General features: G+C 43.0%; 1 protein-coding gene across 1 annotated transcript in view; it reads left to right on the plus strand.

Annotated features, from left to right (window-relative positions):
• Positions 1–5,435: 5,435 nt before the first annotated feature.
• LOC308525912 (interferon-induced, double-stranded RNA-activated protein kinase-like) overlaps positions 5,436–21,706 on the plus strand; it is a gene marked incomplete at its 5' end in the record, with an annotated part of 96,589 nt that continues 80,318 nt past the window's right edge. Inside the window, 9 exons of the mRNA XM_081100787.1 lie at positions 5,436–5,554; positions 5,898–6,015; positions 8,739–8,890; positions 12,217–12,343; positions 12,629–12,702; positions 12,867–12,963; positions 15,267–15,301; positions 16,382–16,435; positions 18,145–18,267. Of these exons, the coding sequence (XP_080956913.1) occupies positions 5,436–5,554; positions 5,898–6,015; positions 8,739–8,890; positions 12,217–12,343; positions 12,629–12,702; positions 12,867–12,963; positions 15,267–15,301; positions 16,382–16,435; positions 18,145–18,267 (899 nt within the window). The remainder of the gene's footprint in view (positions 5,555–5,897; positions 6,016–8,738; positions 8,891–12,216; positions 12,344–12,628; positions 12,703–12,866; positions 12,964–15,266; positions 15,302–16,381; positions 16,436–18,144; positions 18,268–21,706) is intronic.

Below are 21,706 nucleotides of genomic sequence, written 5' to 3' on the forward strand. Positions count from 1 at the left end.
AGGCCCTGGCCCCTGACCCAGGCCCGCAGTCGGGGTGCGGGTCCCGTGCAGCGTGCTGGGAACGGGAAGTCGTTATCTGCTGGTGAACTTTTTATTAGAGCAAGTGAGGCACAGCCCAGGCCGGGGAGTTGGGGCGCGGGGGGGCGGGGCAGCTGGTGGAAGCCACTAAGTCTTATGACTTGACTGAGCGGTGGGCAGTACGGGGGCTGCAGGACCCAAACAGTGGTTCAGTCCTCCCTGGCCCACAATCTGTTACAATTGGTTCCCAATGGCCCGGCCTTAGCCACCCCCCCTCCCCCACAACTGCACCCCCACCTCCCACCCTATACCCCTCTGCCCTCTCTTCTCAACCCTGCATGTGGGCCCTGGCCCCCTCCAGGCTGACCACACTGCTGCTGCTGGACACAGCCGGGCACCCAGCCTGCCTCTGGGTCTTCGCACTTATGTGTCTTCCGGAAAGTTCTCTCACCCCCCCCCCCCCCCCATACCAGCCCAGGCCAGTGCCTCTCCTTCCCCATTTGTTGCATGCTACTGTGTCAGAGCAGCCTCCCTGAGCAACCCGCGTGTAAAAGGGACCCCGCCCTCCCTTCGCTGTTACCCTGCTTCGGTTTTCAGCATAGGCCTTACCACCCTGTGACCTTTTTTGTGGATTTGTCTGTGTTCCTCCACTAGTGAGCCCACCGGAGCAGGGTTTTGTTCGCTGGTGTAACCCCAGCACTTACTATGTAACAGGTGCTCATAAAATAGTTGTCTAATGAATGGCTTTTTATAAGTTGTCTTTTGAATCCCACAACAATGAGGTTTTCTATTGCCTGTGATTCCTTTAGCACTAAAAATGCCCTGCCAGATAGAAGCTAAAAGGTACACACTCTCTGTCGCTGAGAAACTTGAAATCTTGAGCAGACTGTGCTACTTTCTCCAGTTTGCTTATGTGAACCTGGAGATCCCTAACACCCGGCCTGTAGTGCGTTCATTTAATTCACACACATACTCCTTGGATGCGTGTGGCTCGCAACCATTGTGCAGGCCCTGGAGGGGGCTGGCCCACAGGCGCTCACCGTCTGCCCTACGACCAGGCACAGCCAAAGCTGCTCTGGGTATGAGGAAGACGGGCATGTAACACTTGTTAGTGATCGCTTAGGAAAATGGTCACAGAGGATTAAAACAAGATTCATTAAAAATAGTTAAAAAGAAACCTGCTGGGGCTACCCCCCCCCCAAACTTGTAAGTTCTTTTTCAAACATGTCAGTTCAGCACCCTATAAGTTCGTGCATAGATTTCACTTAAATTCAAACTGACTTGTCATTCTGATGAGGAGCAGTTACTTCGAGTTAAAAGTACTGAGGATGTAAAGCATTTGTAAGGACTTCGGGTTCAGTAGTTGATAAGGACTCTTCCATACTGCTGTTCTGAGACCTCTGACCCCCTCCAACTTGAGGTGTGGTCTCATGGTTGTGACTAAACTAAATGACACTTGCGTTCCTGAAAATAATGGTACATGTGCATATTCTTATTCTGAAACCTTGGGCCAGGTGTCTGTGGTACTCAGAGATTGCAGGTTTTAGAAAGGCGGTGCCGCATAAACCCTGTCTATTTTGTAATGCTCTCAGCAGGATTTGGGGTTAGCACTTATCACACAGCATATTTCTGCAGTCAAATGATAAATAGGCAACAAAGTGTGATAAAGGCTATATAGCTTGTGTCAGTTTAGGTCTAGGGCTAGGCAGAGGGGTACAAATATACCAACAATAAAACAAATGAAGACAAAATAAATCTCAGTTTTCATTTCTTTTTTTTTTTTTTTTTTTTGGCGGGGGGGGGGGGGGGGAGGGGCGGGGAATATAGACCAGAAGCACCATCTATTGAGGACCACAGGTGTGGGGGACTCTGCCCGATGCTTTTCATCCGAATTACTCTTCAGAGCAACCTGTGTTTCCAGGCCATGACGCAGAGGTTCAGAGGTGTCTAGCCCAGATCTCGGTGCCTCTGAAGCCCGACTCCACCACACTAAGCAGTAATGTGAAGGCGTTGCTTTTGCTCAGATCTAGGAACTTCCAGCACCCTGCTTCCAGCCGGCACCATAGCTCACCCATACCAGCACAGCAGCCTCTACTGGGTCTCCCGACTTCTACTCATGCTCCTCTCCCCTTTCCATACCCAGCCCCCCATACTCTGTTCTCTACATAGCATCAAAGTGCTCATTTAAAACACAAATCCAATCACATCACCCCTCTGCTTAGAACCCTCCAGTAGCTTCCTGCTACCATCGGAACAACATCCACAGCCCTGACCATGGCCTACAAGGGCTGTGTGCTGTGACGCCTGCCCACCTCTCCCCCATTTCTTACCCTTATCCCTTGTTCACTGTGCAGCAGTCCTCTTGGCCTTTTTGTTATCCCTCCAAAGTCTCTGCTAGGTCGTGCTCAGAGTTTCCTCCCCCATATCTTGGTATCTTTCTCATCATTTAGACTTGATTTGACTATTGCCTTTCCTGACTTCTGTATCTAAGACCACCTCCCTCACATTTCTTCCCCCACCTACCAATTCACCCTCTATTCTGTAGCCCTCGTTAATTTCATTACAGCACTTCCAACCATCTACTTACCATGATCTCCACTCCTGTTATTTGTTTCTGCACGTGGTCATTTTCTTTCTTCCTTCAGTGGAATGCAGGTGGGGACTTGCTCTTTCTTCATCCTGTGCACTCAGTGTTAGAACAGTGCTTGGCATTTGGTAAGTGTTTACTGAATGAATGAAGACAGGATGCCAGAGAACAGCTGGTGAAGAAAAGGAAGAAGATGAGGAGGTTTAAAGTGAAGTATATAAATTTTTTACATGTTTTTATTTATGTTAGAGAAAGGGAGAGGGAGAGGAAGAGGGATAGAAACATCAATGTGAGAGAGAAAGATGGACTGACTGCCTCCTGCACGTCCCCTGGGCATGTGCCCTGACCAGGAATGTGCTTAATACCCAAGAATGGCACACTTAAACATGGTTAAAAGGGTAAATTTCATGTTATGTGTATTTTACCACAATGGGGAAAAAAAGTTAAAGAAAAAAATCACAGTGGCTTGCAGGGTAGAGAAGGAATTTCAGTGGCTAAGAGGAACTGGTTCTGAGGTCCTGGCAGCAGTCCAGGAGTAAGATGGTGGCTTGAACCAGAACAGTGGTTATGACATCATGAAGAAGTAGGATTTGTGAGTCAGGACTTTGTTATGGATAAGAAAGTAGGGAAAGGAAATGTCAGCGATGCCTCCCAGATTCATGGCTTTCAGACATAGTGGAGTCATTTTTTGAGACAGGAAATTCCAAACCAGCTTAAGGGAAGATCGTATGTGCAGTTTTGGATCTTTTTGTTTAAAATTCTTTCATTCAAGTGGAGATGTTGGCTAGAGAGATATGAAACTCAGAGAGAGGTTTATAAGTGATGTGTAAATTTTAGAGTTAATGACAAACAGATTATCATGGAAATCATGGACATGAAAGAAATCACCTTGAGGAGAAAGCAGAGAGTAAAGAGAATAGGGTCTTTGGACCAAGCCTTGGGGGAACGCCAGCCTATAGAGCCCGAGAAGATCAATAAGTGTTAGGAAGAAAGCTTGGCCATTGAAGAAGAAAAATCAAAAGAGCTTTCCAACAAGAAATGAGAGATCCACAAGGTCAGCTTCCTGTCTCTGCCGATTTACCTCTTCTGGATGTTTCATATAAATGAAGTCATGTCTTCAAGGTTTATCCATGTTGTGCATGTTTCTCCGCTTCATTTCTTTTTATGGTTGAATAAGTTTCCATGTGTGAATATGCCACGTGGATAGACATTTGGTTTCTTTCCACTTTTTGGCTATCATGAGCAGTGTTACTATGAACATTCCTATATAAGTATTTGTTTGAAAATCTGTTTTTCAGGTCTTTGGGTATAGGCCTAGGAGTGAAATTGCTGGGTCTAAGCTTAACTTTTTGTGGAAATAGCCATTCTTTTCCATAGAAGCTGCACGGTTTTGCACTCCCATCAGCAACATAGGAAGGTTCTGATTTCTCTACATCCTCATCAACACTTTTATTTTCTGTATCGTTATTACTAGTATTGTCGTTCTGGTGGGTATGAAGTGGAACCCAGTTGTGTTTTGATTTGCATTTCTCCAATGACTAATGATGTTGAGCATCTTTTTATGTGCTTGTTGGCATCTATAAATCTTCTTTAGAGAAATGTCTGTTCCAGTCCTGTGCTTACTTTTTAATTGGGTTGTCATTTTGTTAAGTTATGAGTTCTTTATATATTCTGGGTAATAGACCCATATCACATATATGATTTATAAATATCCCATTCTGTAGATTGTCTTTTTATTTTTGTTATAGTGTCCTTTGGGACACAATTTTTTTGTTTTTTAAATTTTGAGGAAGCCTAATTTACCTGGTTTTCTTTTGTTGCTTGTGCTTTTTTTTTTCTTTTAAATCACCACAAAGATTCCATTGACAAATTCAAGGTTAGGAAGATTTACCCTTATGTTTTCTTCTAAGAATTTTATAGTTTTGGCTCTTATACTTAGGTTCTACATCCTTTTGATTTTGTTCAGTATTTAAATCATTGCTACTGGATTAGTTCAGTGTGGCCCATAAGCTGGGGTCATAATTTATCTAGGTAAATTGCCCTCACATTGATTTCTGCAAATTTCAAAGGGAGAATTTTTGGGATTTCATAGGAGCATCTATTTCCATGTAGCTGAATCCTTTATTGTTCAATAAACATCACTTTATTTTTATTTTTTAAATATATTTTTATTGATTTCAGAGAGGGAGGAGAGGGAGACAGAGATAACACCAGTGATGAGAGAGAATCATTGATTGGCTGCCTCCTGCATGCCCCACCCTGGGATTGAGCCTACAAACCAGGCACGCACCCGACTGGAATCGGACCCGTGACCTCCTGGTTCACAGTTTGACGCTCAACCACTGAGCCACACCAGCTGGACCATAAACATCACTTTATATGTAAAACACCTCTAAAACAACAACAAAACAGCAAACATATATAACAATATATATATAACACCTCAACCTTTTTCTTCTAACATTAAGAATTCTAATTGCACTTGTATAGCCTTTTTACCTTCTCAAGCAGGTAGACAAATTTGCGCTTGACACTCAATGGAAGCAAAGAGCAGAGTTAAAGAGACAGGCTCCTTCCTTTTATTGGCCAGTTGAGTTTTGAAAGTAGAAAACTTTGGAGAAATTCACTTGATTTTGCAGTCCCTGAGAGAGAATAAAAGATTTTTAAAGAAAGTTTTCTCTGGATTTATGTATGACTGAGATGAATCATATATAGTAAATTCTTACTCCATTTTGTTTTCTAAACAGGATTGGGAAAATCTGATTAAATTTGTTCTGTGGGTATCACTTCTTTCAAACATTACTTGTATTCTAGGTCACTGGAAGAAAAAATGGCCGATGATCTTTCAGTAGGTTTCTACATAGGAGAACTTAATAAATACTGTCAGAAGAACAATATAGATGTTAATTATCGTGAAGTGTCTAAAACAGGACCTCCACATGACTTAAGGTAAGATTCTACTTAGAAAAAGGATATATACCTATAAAATATAAACTAGGGGAATGAAACTCTGGCATAATTTTGAGGTCAATACTTAGAGCAAAGTTGCCACAGACTTCTGTGAGAGAGTCCTCTTGGTATGACATTGTAACTTTGGAGGACTCTGGAGAAAAGAAGCTTTCCCATGCTTCAAGATGATGTGCTGTTATGCTGTTTGGAGGTCACTGCTTAAATACTGAACATAGGTCAAAACCTTCAAAGGTAGACATAAGAGGCAGTGGTGGTTGGAATACTTGTGTCTTGATAATGCGTGAGTTTCATAATGTTTTGTGAATATTTTCTTTGTAATCAGGTTTACAATTCAAGTTATATTAGATGGGAGAGAATTTCCAAAAGCTAAAGGCAAATCAAAGAAGGAAGCAAGAAATGCTGCAGCCAAATTAACTCTTGAAATACTTAAAGAAGAACGGGTGAGTAATTGCCTTTTTTCCCTAGTGAAAAGGGACTCACAATATAGTGTATATTTTTCTCTGTGAGAAAATACCGACATAAAAAAAAAATCCATTGGCAAGTTCCCTTACATTCACAAGTTCAGTTCAGTGTTTTCCCTGTCTCCATTTCTGTAGAACCTGAAAGAAAGGTACACCTAGGCCCCAGCTGGTTTGGCTCAGTGGATAGAGCATTGGCCTGTGGACTGAAGGATCCCGGGATGGATTCCAGTCAAGGGCACATGCCCAATTGCGGGCTCGACCCCAGTAGGGGTTGTGCAGGAGGCAGCCAATCAATGATTCTCTCTCATCATTGATGTTTCTCTCTCTCTCCCTCTCCCTTCCTATCTGAAATCAATAAAAATATATTTTTTTTTAAAAAGGAAGAAAGGTACACCTAGGAAATAGTGGTCAAAGCTGGATAATACATGTTTAGAGTGCCAATATAGTGACATCCTCTAAAGTTGAACAGATGTGGAAAGGAAACAGGGAGAAATGAGCTGACAGGTGCTGGTGGAAGTCCCTCCACTTAATTGAGGGAATCCGTGGAAAAGGACAAAGGGATGAAGGGGATTGTGTGGAGAGGGATGTATGTGGAGGGCAGGTAATGGAGAACCAACATACGTATAATTGGCAGTCCTGAAGATGAGAACAGAGTGACCAGTACAGAAAATGCTACCTGGAAAGATTTCAGTAGAAAAAAATTTTTTTTAAATATATTTTTAGAGGAAGGGGAGAAAGAGATAGAAACATCAATGATGCGAATCATTGATTGGCTGCTTCCTGCACGCCCTATACTGGAGACCAAGCCTGCAATCCAGGCATGTGCCCTTGACCGGAATCGAACTTGGGACCCTTCAGTCTGCAGTCTGACACTCTATCCACTGAGCCAAACCAGCTAGGGCTAGAAAATATTTCTGAAAGAGAGAAATAACTGGGTGAAGATTAAAATAATGGATATAGGAAAATACAGAACCAAATTAACTCTTGAAATACTTAAAGAAAAACAGGTGAGTAATTGCAACTCCAGTCATTGTGAAAGTACTGCGTTCTAGTAATGAAGAAAGAATCCTCAAGCATCTAGGCAGAAAAAAGAAATTATGTTAAATGTAAAAATGAAAAAAAAAAAGCAACATTAAAAACCAGGATATAAGGGAGCCGCAGCTTTAAAATGAGACAAGAAATCATTTATGGGTGGCACAAAAGATGGTCATTCTCAGATACTGAAACTTTCAGGAAATTTAGCTTTCAAGATACTTTCCTGCAAAATCTTACTTGAAGATGTTTCCTTCTAACCTCAATTGAAAAAATAAATTTGGCAAAATCACACTCCTAAGTTGATAATGAGCTAGAAAACCAAGTCAAGAAGTTAGAAAAAGAACAAAAATTTAACTATTTTATTTTCCCCCCAAAAAAGCAAGAAAGAAAATAACAAAGGGCAGAAAGTAATCTAAAAGAAAACAAAGAAGATCAATAAAACCCAAAGTCAGTTGTATAAACAAGATTAATAAAGTAGCAAAACTTTAGACACAATTTTGTTAGATTAGGAGTAAAAGAAGATGCAGATAGCAATGGAAGGATTGATGCTGTTATATTCACCTTTTCCATTAAGTTATCATCAAGGATATAACTTTAGTTCAATATTTGTTATTTTGTTTTTTGAGGGTACAGTAAGCTAGAAAGTGTTATAGTATTTTGCATGGAAAAACAGAAAATTGACTCTTGTTTTTCCTTATCCTATACTAGAGGCTCAATGGACGGATTTGTGCACTGGTGAGGTCCAGCCAGCCCACCCTGATGGGGGCCATTAGCAGTGGGCGGCTGGGGCGAGGGGCCATGGGCAGGGCTGGCCAGGGTGAGGGGCCCATAGGCGTTTTGGTCATTCTGCCGTTTAGTTGATTTGCATATTAGCCTTTTATTATAGAAGGGTAATATGCAAATGAACCAAATGGTGGAATGACTGGTTGCTATGATGCGCACTGACCACTAGGGGCAGACGTTCAATGCAGGAGCTGCCCCCTGGTGGTCATTGCGCTCCCATAGGGGAGCCTCCATGTCAGTGCTAAGGATGTCCTAGTGACGGCCTAGGCCGGGGCCTAAGGGCTCCTGGACTGTGAGAGGGCACAGGCTGGGCTGAGGGACCCCCCCTGCACACCCTGAGTTCATGAATTTTGTGCACTGGGCCTCTAGTGAAACTATGAAAGGAAAATGGGGTGATTCTTTTTCTATTGTTAAAATTCTTGTGGGAATTTTCTGGTAGAGGAAGGTATATGTTTCTGCTTTGACTCAAAGTAATAGAGTAGTAGGGGAGTATATAAAATCTAAGTTGTTTATCAAATGGCACATTTAGTAATTTTATTAGAAAAATAAAATAAAGAGTCCTGGCTATTAGTGGTTAGAGTGTCAGCCGAGCACTAAAGCATCTAGGGTTTGATTCCAGGTCAAGGGCACATACCTGGGATTTGGGTTTGGGGAGACGTGCAGGAGGCAATCCAGTGGATGTGCCCTTCTCATAAGGATGTTTTTCTTTCTCCTCTCTCTTTCTCTCTTTCTCCCCATCTCAACTCCCTCCTTTACACTCACTCTGAAAAGCAATGGAAAAAATGCCCTTGGGAGAGAATTAACAACAACAAAAAAGAAAAAGAAAATACAGAGCTAAATCTTTGTTGTCATCCTCATTAAACAAGATTTTTTATTCTTTGCAGGAATCTAGTTCTTTAACCCTGCCGACAACAGATACTTCCGATGATTTGTCCAGTGAGAATTTCATAGGTCGTCTTGATAGGATTGCCCAAAAGGAAAGACTCTCTGTAAATTATGAACAAAGAAGTGAATTGAGCCCCAGTGGAACCGGAAGGTGAGATGAAGTCGGGTTTTTCCTTCCATTTCATTGTACCTAAGCAATAGAATGAGCTTATTTCCATGTCTAATTTTTTAGAAATGTTTGTCCTTTTTGTACATTTTGCATGGAAGGTTTTACAGGACTTATGAACAATTGGACAGCTTTGTAATTAAAATGTTAAAGTACTTCAATACGGAAAGCTTGGAACCCATCTAGCATAATTGATCAAATCTGGGCAATCCTTTATTTCTGAGGCCTCTCTGGATGGTTTAATCTGCAGGACACCTAGGAGTGTCCTGCTTGCAGGATGCAGGGATCTTTCCAGCCCTGAGGTCATAAGTGGGAGTGAGGGGCTGCGTGAGGACGGCCCTGCCACATGATGAGAGAGCTGTCTGTCCACGTGCTCATCTTTCATATTTGTTTAAATGGTGTCCCTCTGAACATAGATACCATGTATTAGGAGGAATAGTATTTCGTCCTAGACTATGAGGAGACCAGGATTTGAGGAATATGATGACGGGGACAGATTAAGAGTTTCAGTTACTGAAAATGTCACCAGTGAGCTAAGACTTAAATGAGGATAAAGAATGGAATGGGCCATAGCTGGTTGGCTCAGTGGATAGAGCGTCAGGCTTTGGACTGAAGGGTGCCAGGTTTGATTCCAGTCAAGGGTACTCAAGAGCACGCGGCTGGGTTGCAGGCTTGATCCCCAGTAGGGGGCATACAGGAGGCAGCCAATCTATGGTTCTCTCATCATTGATGTTTCTATCTTTCTTTCTCTCCCCCTCTCCCTTCCTCTCTGAAATCAATTAAAAAAAAAGTACGTGTGTGTGTATATATATATATATATATATATATATATATATATGAGCTTATATATATATATAAGTATAAGAATGGACTGGAACTGAGAAAAACAAACCAATGAGCATGAGGGAGATTGTTTCTCAGCTACAACCAGTCAATTAAATAAGAGAAAACATCTAAATGCAAATAGCCCAAACAATCACTTTAAGATACTGTTATCTGAATTGATGGAGCTATTCATGTTTGTCTTTTTACTCCCATGGCTTTTAGGCCAGACAAGGAAAAGAAAAATGTGATGGTATGAAATAGTCAAAAGTGAATTCTGTGGGTCAGGCTCATAAATTATTTTACTTTTCCTTGGCTTACCTGTTTGTTTGCTATGAATTAGGCACTCTACCATTAGATTCCTAAAAGACAGAAGTCTTCTTAGGAGGTTCCTGGGAAAAATAGGAACTATAGAAGCGATGAAGTCACTTAGCTTAACCCCCTAATTCATTCTCCCTTTAGGACCTAGAGGAGAAGTCTCACACTGGTTAGCTGTATTTCTCTCTCTAGTAAATAGTATTGGAATAATTTTGTGGTAATCTGTAGTAACTCCATGATACTTACCATGTGCATTGCTTTGCCAACTTAAAAATAATTCTTATGCCCGGCCAGCATGGCTCAGTTGTTGAGCATCGATGTATGAACCAGGAGGCCACAGTTGGATTCTCGGTCAGGGCACATGCCCAGGTTGTGGGCTTGATCCCCGATATGGGGCATGCAGGAGGCAGCCGATCAATGATTCTCTCTCATCATTGGTGTTTCTATCTCTCTCTCCCTCTCTTCCCTTTCTGAAATCAATAAAAATATATTTTAAAAAGTAATAATCTACACTAATAAAAGACAAACATGCAAATTGACTGTACCCTTGCTAGGCCTTAAGCCACGCCCCACCAGCCAGTCAGAACAACTATATGCAAATTAACCCAACCAAGATGGCAGCCGACAGCCACGGAGCTGGAGCAAGCAGGAGGCTTGGTTACACCAATGATGAAGGAAGCCAAGCTTCCCACCTGCTGCGGCCGGCTCTGAGCTCCACTGAAAGAAACAAAGTTTAAATTATAGAAGTTAAATAAACCCCAGATACCTGCTTTCAGCCAGCCGTGGCCACAGAGCTGGAGCGAGCAGGAGGCTTGGTTGCCCCTGGCGATGGAGGAAGCCAAGCTTCCCTCCCACCCGCCCTGGCCAGCTCTGAGCTCCTCTCAAGGCTACAAAGTTTCAATTATAGAAGGTAAATAAATCCCAGAATAAAAAAAAAAAAATGAAAAAAGGAGAGGCTGGGAACTTTCATCACCGGCGGGCTTGGCTAGCCTGAAAACAGCCCTCAGTCCCACACCCAGACTGGCCAGGCACCCCAGCGGGACCCCCACTCTGATCCGGGACACCCTTCAGGGCAAACCAGCCAGCCCCCATCTGTGCACCAGGCCTCTATCCTATATAATAAAAGGGTAATATGCAAATTGATCCTAACAGCAGAACAACTGGGAATGACTGGTCACTATGACACACACTGACCACCAGAGGACAGATGCTAAATGCAGGAGCTGCCTCCTGGTGGTCAGTGTGCTCCCACAGGGGGAGCTCTGCTCAGCCACAAACCAGGCTGTAGGCTGCCAGTACGGTGGTGGTGGGAGCCTCTCCCGCCTCCTCAGTAGCGCTAAGGATGTCCAACTGCAGCTTAGGCCTGCTCCCCACTGGCAAGTGGACATCCCTCGAGGGCTCCCGGGCTGCCAAAGGGATGTCTGACTGCCAGCTTAGGCCCAATTCCCCTGGGAGTGGGCCTAATCCAGCAGGTGGTCATCCCATGAGGGGTCCCAGACTGCGAGAGGGCACAGGCCGGGCTGAGGGACCCTCCCGAGTGCACAAATTTTTGTGCACTGGGCCTCTAGTTATTATATAATTGTCCAAGTATCCTGGCCTAACCACAAATGTCCTTACATTCATACGAGGAGGAGTGGACTTCAACCCCAGGGGTTTTGCACTATGGGGATTTTTCTTAGGATTTTGTGCAGATAGTGGGGGGAGAAAATGCTGGGGTTAGACCAGAATCCTTACTTTGCTCATTCCCTACAAAACAGTGTAACCTCATTGTTTCTCCTGTAGAAGCCCCATTTCCTTTACTGGCTTTTTCTTCCTATTTAAACATCTCGGAAAAATTTGCCGATCATCTCTTTCCCATTTCTGCCTTCATATGTTTTGACCTTTAGAGAATTTTTAAAAATCACCACTTAGTGCCTTTATGCCAGATCTTTAAAGGAAGCAACAAAAAGTTAGAAGTTGCCTGGAAAATGCAACCTGAGACGTCAGGCAATCCTGGTCGTTCTGACAAATTGGTCCGCTTATTGAAGATTTAAATTACACAGACATGAAATACAAAGCTACCTTAGTGTACTTTAAGGCCTTTATTGATATGTGTGTGTGTGTTTTCTAATCACAAGTTAGATTTACTATTTTTTGGTATTTTGGTAAATAATGTCCATCATTTTTCCTAGTTTTTTTTGTAAGTGCAAAATTGGACAGAAAGAATATCCTGGTGCTGTAGGTTCTACTAAACAGAAGGCAAAACATTTGGCTGCTAAACTTGCGTATGAACAGATACAATTAGAAAAAAGCTCAACGGTACGTACTGCTTTCGGATGTATTTCTTGTACTTTATAGTTTTCTCTGAAATTGCTTTGAGATTTGACTGTGCTTGCATGATGTCAAGACAACCAATCACATAGCAAAAAGATTCCCTAATTCTGTGTCCCACCGGTGTCCCATGTATTAATCTCCTAATTGTGTGTGGCTGTGGATTTGGTAAATGTGGAGAAATGGATGTGGCAGTTAGCACACGGAGACCGAGCCACTGTGGAGAAGCACTTAGTTGTAGTTACACCCCCTGAAGGGCTCTCTTTCTTCCAGAAAGGTGATTCGGGATCCTCTGACGTTCCCCTCGCTGGGTCCAGTGACTGTGAGAGCAGCTTCTCGATGACACCGTAAGTATGTACAGACAGCTGTGATATTTAAGAAATTCAAATTGCTGCCTGAAAGAGCACATTTTTATGAAATATGTTTATTGTTTAAAAAGAATTTAGGGAAATAAGTTACCAACAAAAATAGAGAGCATTCATAAACTAATAGTTCCTCCCTTTTCTTCTAGCAGTTCTGAATCATCCTCGGAAAGTGGCTTTTCAGGAAATGGATCAGAGAGAAATGATAGCAGTGACAGAGTTAGTAATGCTCTTTCATTTTCCGTGGTACAGTATTCATCTCAAAACTTCCTAGTTAGTCTGAATCCCCTTTGTGCTTCCTCATTTAAAAATGACCTTCAACCTAATTTTTCTATTTTTATCTCCTGCGCTCTCACTACCTAATTATTTTGGGGCTTTTGACTCTCTTCTTTCTTTATGAACCCACGTCCCTCACGTGTAGAATTCTCCCACTTGTCACACCCATCTTTCTCTCCCTACTGGCCTTCATATTTTCAGATATTCCTGTGATCTTGCTTTTCATTTTATACCAACTGAGCAGTAATTAAAAGACTCATTCATATAGCTCTGCTTCCGTTTTTAAAAAATCAGAACTAAACTTAAATAAAAACGAAACAAATAAGATAAATTTTGTGGTAATGATTAGTGTTACAAAAGTTATTCTATTTATAAGGAACTACAAATCAATAAGAAAAAGACAACTCAGTAGAAAAATATGCAAACAAACTGCACAGAAAATTCAGAGAAGAGATACCCAGATGGTCAAATAACATATGAAATGATATACAGTTCAAAAGAACAGTTAGATGCTATTTTAAACTCATCAGGTTGGTAAAATTTGAGTCTGGCAATAGTAAGTATTGACACAGCTATGTTCCCTTATCCTATATACTAAAACAGTGATATGCAAATCGACTGAATGGCAGAACAACCAGTCGCTATGACTCTCACTGACCACCAGGGGCCAGATACTCAATGCAGGAGCTGCACCCTGGTGGTCAGTGAGCTCCCACAGGGGGAGCACTCCTCAGTCAGAAGCCGGGCTCAGTTGGCGAGCGCAGCTGAGGAGCGGGCCTAAGCCGGCTGTCGTATCTCCCCCGGACTCCGAGGAGGCACAGGCTGGGCTGAGGGACTCCTTCCAGTGCACGAATGTTGTGCACTGGGCCTCTAGTAACTATTATATGCTGCTGGTGCAAGTAAAAATGAGTACAACCATTTTGGAGAACAATTTGACAACATGTAGTAAAGTTGAGGGTGTACATGCTATAATGCCAAGGAGTTCCCGTCCTGGGGATATTTCCTAGAGAAACACATGCATGTGTGCACAGAGAAACAGGTGTAAGAATATTCTGTGCAACATTGGATGTAATAGGAAGAAATTAGAAAAAAATATTGCTCATGAACAGAATGGCTAAATTACTCTGTAGTGTAGTCATCATGCAATACTGAGGCTGGCAGGTGACATGAGCACAAGAAACTTAGTCTGATGCTCCCCACTCTGTATCACTATATTTAAGTGGAAAAAGAAATCCACAAAATCTACCAGAATAATAGTGAATATGAATGAAAATAACTATGACATTAATTTTTGAGAGATATATTGAAGATTCCCCCTTTTGCTAAATATAGAAATTAATTTGTACTAAAAATAAAATATTAGCATTGCACTTTTTTTTTAAATATATTTTTATTGATTTTTTACAGAGAGAGGAAGGGAGAGGGATAGAGAGTTAGAAACATGAATGAAAGAGAAACATCAACCAGCTGCCTCCTGCACACCTCCTACTGGGGATGTGCCTGCAACCAAGGTACATGCCCTTAACCAGAATCAAACCTGGGACCTTTCAGTCCACAGGCCAATGCTCTATCTACTGAACCAAACCGGTTTGGCAGCATTGCACTTTTCAACTGGTGATCAGATCAGAAACCCTTGGGGGAACTGCTTTAAACTAGATCCCTGGGCTCCATCTGTGTCGTGATTAGCGCTGTGACTGATGGGATGCACGCCTTCTTGCTGAGCTCTGCCGGCCAGAGGATCAGCAGGGAAGCCATCTTCTTCTGTACCTGGAGAATCAGTGCTTCTTCAGAATGTGCCCTACAATGGCCATGTCTATCTGGTTGCTATAATAGATGAGAACATTGATATAAGCAAGTAAACTGGGCAGCAGGGTTTGATAAGAGTACAAAGATTGATGAGCTTATGGACAAAGAACTGTGGTTACAAAACCTGCTAGAAGTAAAGGAGGAGAGAAAGCAAGAAAAAGCAATAGAGCCCTGGCCAGGTGGCTCGGTTGTAGTGTCATCCCATACACCAAAAGGTGGAGGGTTGATTCCTGGTCAGGGCACATACCTAGGTTGTGGGTTTGATCTCCAGTTGGAGCACAACCAATCAATGTTTCTCTCTCACACTGATGTCTCTCTCTCTCTCTTTCTCTTCCTTTCTCTCTTTAGAAAACAAACCAACCAAACAAAAAAACATATCCTCAGGTGAAAATTTTTTTAAAAAAAGGATAAAAGCATTAGAATTGATTTAATCATTTGAAACAACTTTTTGTTTTCTTTTGTTATAGAGTAGTCTCAGAAAAGGTTGGAAGAACGTGAAAATGTGAGTATCATTATGCATTGAATTTAGTTTGAAATGAAGTTTTCTTTCAGATTTAGTCTGTCAACCTTATTTATTAACTCGAGTATTTGTAGAGTATTGTACATCCCTATTTGAGAAGGGTTTTAACCTTTTGCACTCCAACGTCGAGGCTGACTCAACAGAGCAGGCGCTAGTAGCAGGTCCAACGTCGAGTTGGTGATTGAGCTAATTGGCAATTTCTGCCAGGGAAATACTGCAACCAAGAGAGGAAGGACTTCCAATTTGGACCAGACTGTTTGAATTCCAAAAATAAAATTGGAGCGCAAAGGGTTAAAAGTAGAAAGCATTGCCCTGGCCAGTATGGCTCAGCTGGTTGAGTGTTGTCCCATGCACTCAAAGGTAACTGGTTAGATTCCCATTCAGGACACCTTCCCAGGTTGCTGGTTCAGTCCTTGGTGGGTGCAGGAGGCAGCTGATTGATGTTTCTCTCACATGAACGTTTTTCTCTCTCCCCCTCCCTCCTCATCCTCTCAAATTAATAAAGACATATTTTTAAAAAGTAGAGAACATGGTTAAAGATCACAAAAAGCTTAAATGTACAAACAAATAATTTTAAATATGCAGAAAAATTGTTGTACACATACTCTACACTGTAGACATAAATGCCTATGGGGATCTTGCTAGAGTAATTGGTTAAGGGAAGTGGGCTTGGCGAGAGATTTTCAAGAGAAGTACATTATTCTGCAGATAAACAGGTAGAATAGAAATGGTGTAGACTCAGGTAAGAAATAAAAAGATCAAATGCTATCAAATGTTGATTCAAAATATAAAAAATCTAGTAATAAGCTCTGGAAACAGCCCAAGTGCCCATCAGTAGCTGAGTGGATGAAAAAGCGGTGGTGCATTTATGCAGTGGAATACTACACAGCTATAAAAAAAGAAGGAACTCTTACCTTTTCCAGCAGCGTGGGTGGACCTGGAGATTATTATGCTAAGTGAAGCGAAGTTAAAAAAAGCGTACTGCGTGGCATAAAACCACTCTAAGCAAGTTACATTTGATTTCAGTGTTATTTGAATTTTACATTCTTCTCTAATTTTTAGAAATTTGGCACCTAAATTTGACTCTCCTGTAAACAAGCATACTGTGGAGGAGAGGTAAGAAAGAACTGTAAAACAGAATTTCCTTAGAGATATGTTTGTTTATTCCACAAAAGTTTCATAATGAACTGTTGTACATCAGACAGGCTGTATATATTTCCACCTGAACAGTTAAATTATTTTGTACAGTCAGGTCCACAGCAGATCATTGTATCTTAGAAAAGTAAAGTTTCGACAAATCTAAATGGAATGTGGTGATGTAGATCTATGTGATGCTTATGTGGGTTTCTCTGAGATCTATGGGAGTTTTTAATATTGAAAGCAAATATTCCTATAAACCAATGATTCCCCCCCCCCCAAAAAAAAAAGTACTCTTGCCAGAATCAGAATAGTACCACTTGAATCTGTTTTTCATTTTCCAGTTTTCACTTTGAAAAAGGGTGTCTCTTGTAAGTAGATCATCTGTTTGGGTTTAAATAAAAGAGACCTATTTGCAACAAAAGAACATTGAAAATAAGTTTAAAAATAACAATAAAGAGCCCTAGCTGGTTTGGCTCAGTGGATAGAGCATCAGCCTGCAGACCGAAGAGTCCCTGGTTTGATTCTGGTCAAGGGCACATACCTCAGTTGCAGGCTCCTCCCCAGCCCCGGACCTAGTCAGGGGGTGTGCCGGAGGCAGCCAGTCAATGTGTTTCTCCCACATCAATATTTCTCTCTGTCTTTCCCTCTGTCTTCCACTCTCTCTAAAAATCAATGGAAAAATACCCTCCGGTGAGGATTTAAAAAAATTTAAATAGTAAATTCAGTACTAAAACAAACAAAAAACCAATAAAGAATCCACATCTATCAAATAACTGCCTAATATATAGCTGGCACTGTGCTGGGCATTGACATTGGGTCTATAGTAGGAACAAATAGAACAGCTCTTGCCCTCATAGAGTTTTGTGGGGTTGAAAATTACCTGAAAAAGTCTGTAATTACAAACTATGGTCAGAGGCCTGAAAGATGAGGCGGCACAGGGAGGTGGGAAAATGAAGATGGGATAGGTAATGTGAGGGTTCAAGGAGCAGAGAGTAGGTTGTGTGCTTGGAATGCAGTGAAAATGGGCACTGTGCCAGGGGACAAGCTGGAGAGGGAGGCAGAGGCCCCATCACAAGGCCCCATGGAGGCCATTTAATGACTTTCCATGTTTTGCTGAATGCAAAGCTAGGCTATTGGCTGTTAGGCAATAGAGAGACATGATCATCCTGGTTGCTGTGTGGATTATGATTGAGGGGAGGAGGAAAGTGGAGAGTCCGGCAAGCAAGGTCGTGCAGGAGCCCGGTGGAAGCTTTGGGGTGAAGATGTCAGGAAAAGTGGGCCAGTGATATGTTTTAGAAGTAGAATTGGCAGGTCTTTGTGATGGAATTAGAGGTCTACGAGCCAGGCTGGCCGTGAGCACCTGCTCATTTCTCTTGTAATAGCTTGATGGTAGCTGTGGAACACAATATGGTGCTGTTTTGTAAAATTTTATGCTTGTGAGAAGATGCTTTCTCATGGCAGTTGTACAGCCGGGAGTTGCCTGTGTCTCCCAGGGATGATCTGTTGTGTTGAGAGGAGGTCGGGGAGGAACGATCCTTAGTGTGTGGAGTGGGCCCTTCTTATTCAGAAGTGGGGAGGCAAGTTTGTTATATAGTCCATTTCATCAGTGACCTTAAGGGAAAGTGGAAGGGGTGGGGGGCAGCTAGCGTTGGATCTTAGAGTAACAGTGGCGTGTATCTTTTAAGGTTTATCAAGGATTTTGAAGAAATAGCACCAATTGGCTCCGGTGCATATGGCAGTGTTTTCAAAGCAAAACACAGAATTGATGGGACGACTTATGTTATTAAACGTGTTAAATACAATAACGAGTAAGTAGTAAATGTTTTGTTTCATTTTTTTAAATAAGATATGTTGAATTGTACTATTCTTTCTTATGTATCTGTCTTCTTCATGAGTATATTATTTACTTTTTCCCAGTCCTCCTTAAAAATGTTACTCTAGCCCAGCTGGCATGGCTCAGTTGCTAGTCCACCTATGAACCAGGAGGTCACGGTTTGATTTCCAATCAGGGCACATGCCCAGGTTGCGGGCTAGATCCCCAGAAGGGGGTGTGCAAGAGGCACCCAGTCATTGATGTTTCTATCTCTCTTTCCCTCTCCTTTCCTCTCTGAAATCAATAAAAATATATATATATTTTTAAAATGTTATTCTATCATCAGGAGCTTGGTTTACTCAGAGCATGAGGTGTCAGATCAGACCTGGGTTCAGTAACCTCGGTACTTGAGTTCTGGCTAAAAAAGCCAAGACTCCATCTATGAGAGAAAATCACAGAGGTGGAAGAAGTAGGAAACAAATGATAGAGGCAAAGGAAGGGTCCTTGAAGTTTGGGAATTAGGAAGGTAATGGTAACACTCTGGGGGGATGGGGATGGGGAGGGAGAGGGGCAGATGCAGGCCTGCTCTTGGGAGGGAGAGCTCACTGAGTCCTCAGTCCTAAGGGTTTTAAGGGTGGAGGGTTTAGGGAAGGTCCCAGGGAAGATCTTAATAGAATATGCAGCAGCTTTCCAGGTGTGTCCTTTCAAGGTCAAGGTCTCCACTGATTGATTGGTCAGTGCCAATGCAGCTGGTCCTGAGGTCAGCCATGAGATCACTTATTTGGTTCTGCTGCTTTTCTGGTCCTGGAGCTGAAATACAACTGAGGCCTAGATGTTATCTCTAGGGAGGAAAGGTTAGGGGTTCCAAACTGCATGACCAGCAATATGCTAGGAGGAGGAAAGGTCGCCCTGGGGGCAAGGTGTCACCCTACCATTGCCCTTTTCTAGGCACCCAAGGCTTCTCCCTCTAATGAAACTCCTGTACCTGGCCCATAGTCTTTGCTCTGCTCAGGTCTGTCTAACTGCCTGCCACAATTGTTTTAAGGCTGTCTTGATGAAAAAGCAAGTTATAGAGTCATTTAGCTCAAGGTGACCTTTGAGATGTTCTAGTTTCATCTCCGATTTGTTTTCTGACAGTTGTTACTCCGTCTAAGTTGGCCAGACCGATCCTTCAAAGACTAGAGAAGGGCGGAAAAGGTGGAAAAGAGATATGGAGAGTGGGCTGAGCAAAGGAGAAGCAGGAAAAGAGTCCTAGATGTCCTTCATCCCAATCACACCTACTTCCTGTCCAAGGACAATAGGTGGAAACACCTTGGCTTTGGAAACACCTTTATGCCTTCTTGGCATCAAAACAAGCTTTTTCCTTATTCACTGTTTTGCTTAACAAGAATGAAATATTGTTGTTCCTTCCATTCAGTAGCAATTTTTTAGTGGAAATACTTAACGAAGATCATAGTGCAATATTAGGGGACATTAGTAGTGGCTTCATAAATTGGTAGAACACAGTTAAAATATACTTGGAAATAATAATCCAGAGCCATAATAATGTTTATACACTTTGACTTACGGATTTTCTGTCTGAGAACCTATTCTAAGGATATTGCCCAAATTAAGGGAAAAATAACCATGTAAGAAGATGTAAATACAGTGTTGTTTATAATAGTGAAGAATTAGAAAAAACAAAATATCTAACAATAAAGGAATGGTTAAGGATGTTTTGTTTTCTCTTCCCTGATCAGTGGCTATTTTACAGTCATTAAAAATGAGGGTTATATGCTGAAAATATTTACACATGAAATCATACGATACTGAAAGTAGCTTCAGAATAATAAAGGGGAAGATGAGGAAGTGGGTAAGAGTACATATGAAATTAACTGTTTCATCTGGGTGATGGCTAGGTAAGGGTTCATTATACTATTTTGCTGTTTTTGTTTTGTTTTTTAAATATACTTTTGAAATATTACATTAAAAAGTTTATTTGCCCGAGCTGGTTTGGCTCAGTGGATGGAGTATCAGCCCTCAGACAGAAGGGTCCTGGGTTTAATTCTGGTCAAGGGCCTATACCTTGGTTGCAGGCTCAATCCTATGTCCTGGTTGGGGCCGTGTGGGAGGCAACCACTTGATGTGTCTCTCTTACATCAATGTTTCTCTCTTTGTCTCTCACCATTCCTTCCTCTCCCTCTAAAAATCAATAGAAAAATATCTTCAGGTGAGGATTAACTAAAACTAAAAATTAAAAAGTTTATACATGCTAGTTATGCAGACTGTAAAACAATAAGGAAAATTGTAAAGATAACATGAGAATAAATATTATCTATAGTAGCCCTGTGCACGAATCCATGTGCCAGTAGCTCGCCAGTACCTCGCTGCTGCCCTCCAGTAGCTCTCTCCCACTGCCCCGCCCTCCTGTAGCTCCCCCATCACCCCTCCCACCTGCCCTCCCTCATAGCTTGCTGTCCTGCCCCCTCCTGTAGCTTTCCACAGCCCACTTGTAGCTTGCTACCCCAACCTCCTGCTGATCCGTGATCTGGTCGTTACGCATTCGGTCATTAACGCTTCATGGCATAATGACCATTTGCATATTACATCTTTATTATATAGGACTAGAGGCCCCGTGCACAAAAATTTGTGCACTCAGGGAGAAGGGAGGGTCCCTCAGCCTGGCCTGTGCCCTCTCGCAGTCTGGGACCCCTCGGGAGATAACGACCTGCTGGCTTAGGCCTGCTTCTGGGTGGCAGAGGGCAGGCCCAATCCCTAGGTGCAGCCCCTGATCGGGCTTAGAGCAGGACCGATAGGGGAATTGGGGCGCCACCCCCTGTCATGCACAGAGCAGGGCGGATCGGGAGGTTGCGATGCTACCCCCAGTCATGCTCAGGGTAGGGCCGATTGGGGGGTTGGGGCACCGCCCCCTGTCACACTCAAGGCAAGGTCGATGGGGAGGTTGCGGCGCCACCCCCTGTCACGCACAGAGCAGGGCCAATCCGGGGGTTGGGGCGCTGCCCCCTGTCACACACAGAGCAGGGCCCATCAGGGGGTTGAGGAGCTCCCCCCTGTCACTCAGAGAGTAGGGCCGATAGGGGAGTTGGGGCACCGCCCCCTGTCACACACAGAGCAGGGTGGATTAGGGGGTTGGGACGCCACCACTCTCACACTCAGGGCAGGGCCGATGGGGAGGTTATGGCTCTACCCTGTCACACACAGAGCAGGGCCCGTTGGGGGGGGGGGGGGTTGGGTAGCTGCACCCTGTCACACACAGAGCAGGGCCGATCAGGGGGTTGGGGCGCCGCACCCTGTCACACACAGAGCCGCAGGGCGATCAGAGGTTGGGGAGCTCCCCCGTATCAGGCACAGAGCAGGGCTGATCAGGAGGTTGGGGCACCTTCCCCTGTCACGAACAGAGCAGGGCCGATAGGGAGGTTGTGGCCCCCACCCCC

The sequence above is a fragment of the Myotis nattereri genome, assembly GCF_964212035.1.
Source record: "Myotis nattereri genome assembly, chromosome: 10".
Lineage (NCBI taxonomy): Eukaryota > Metazoa > Chordata > Mammalia > Chiroptera > Vespertilionidae > Myotis > Myotis nattereri.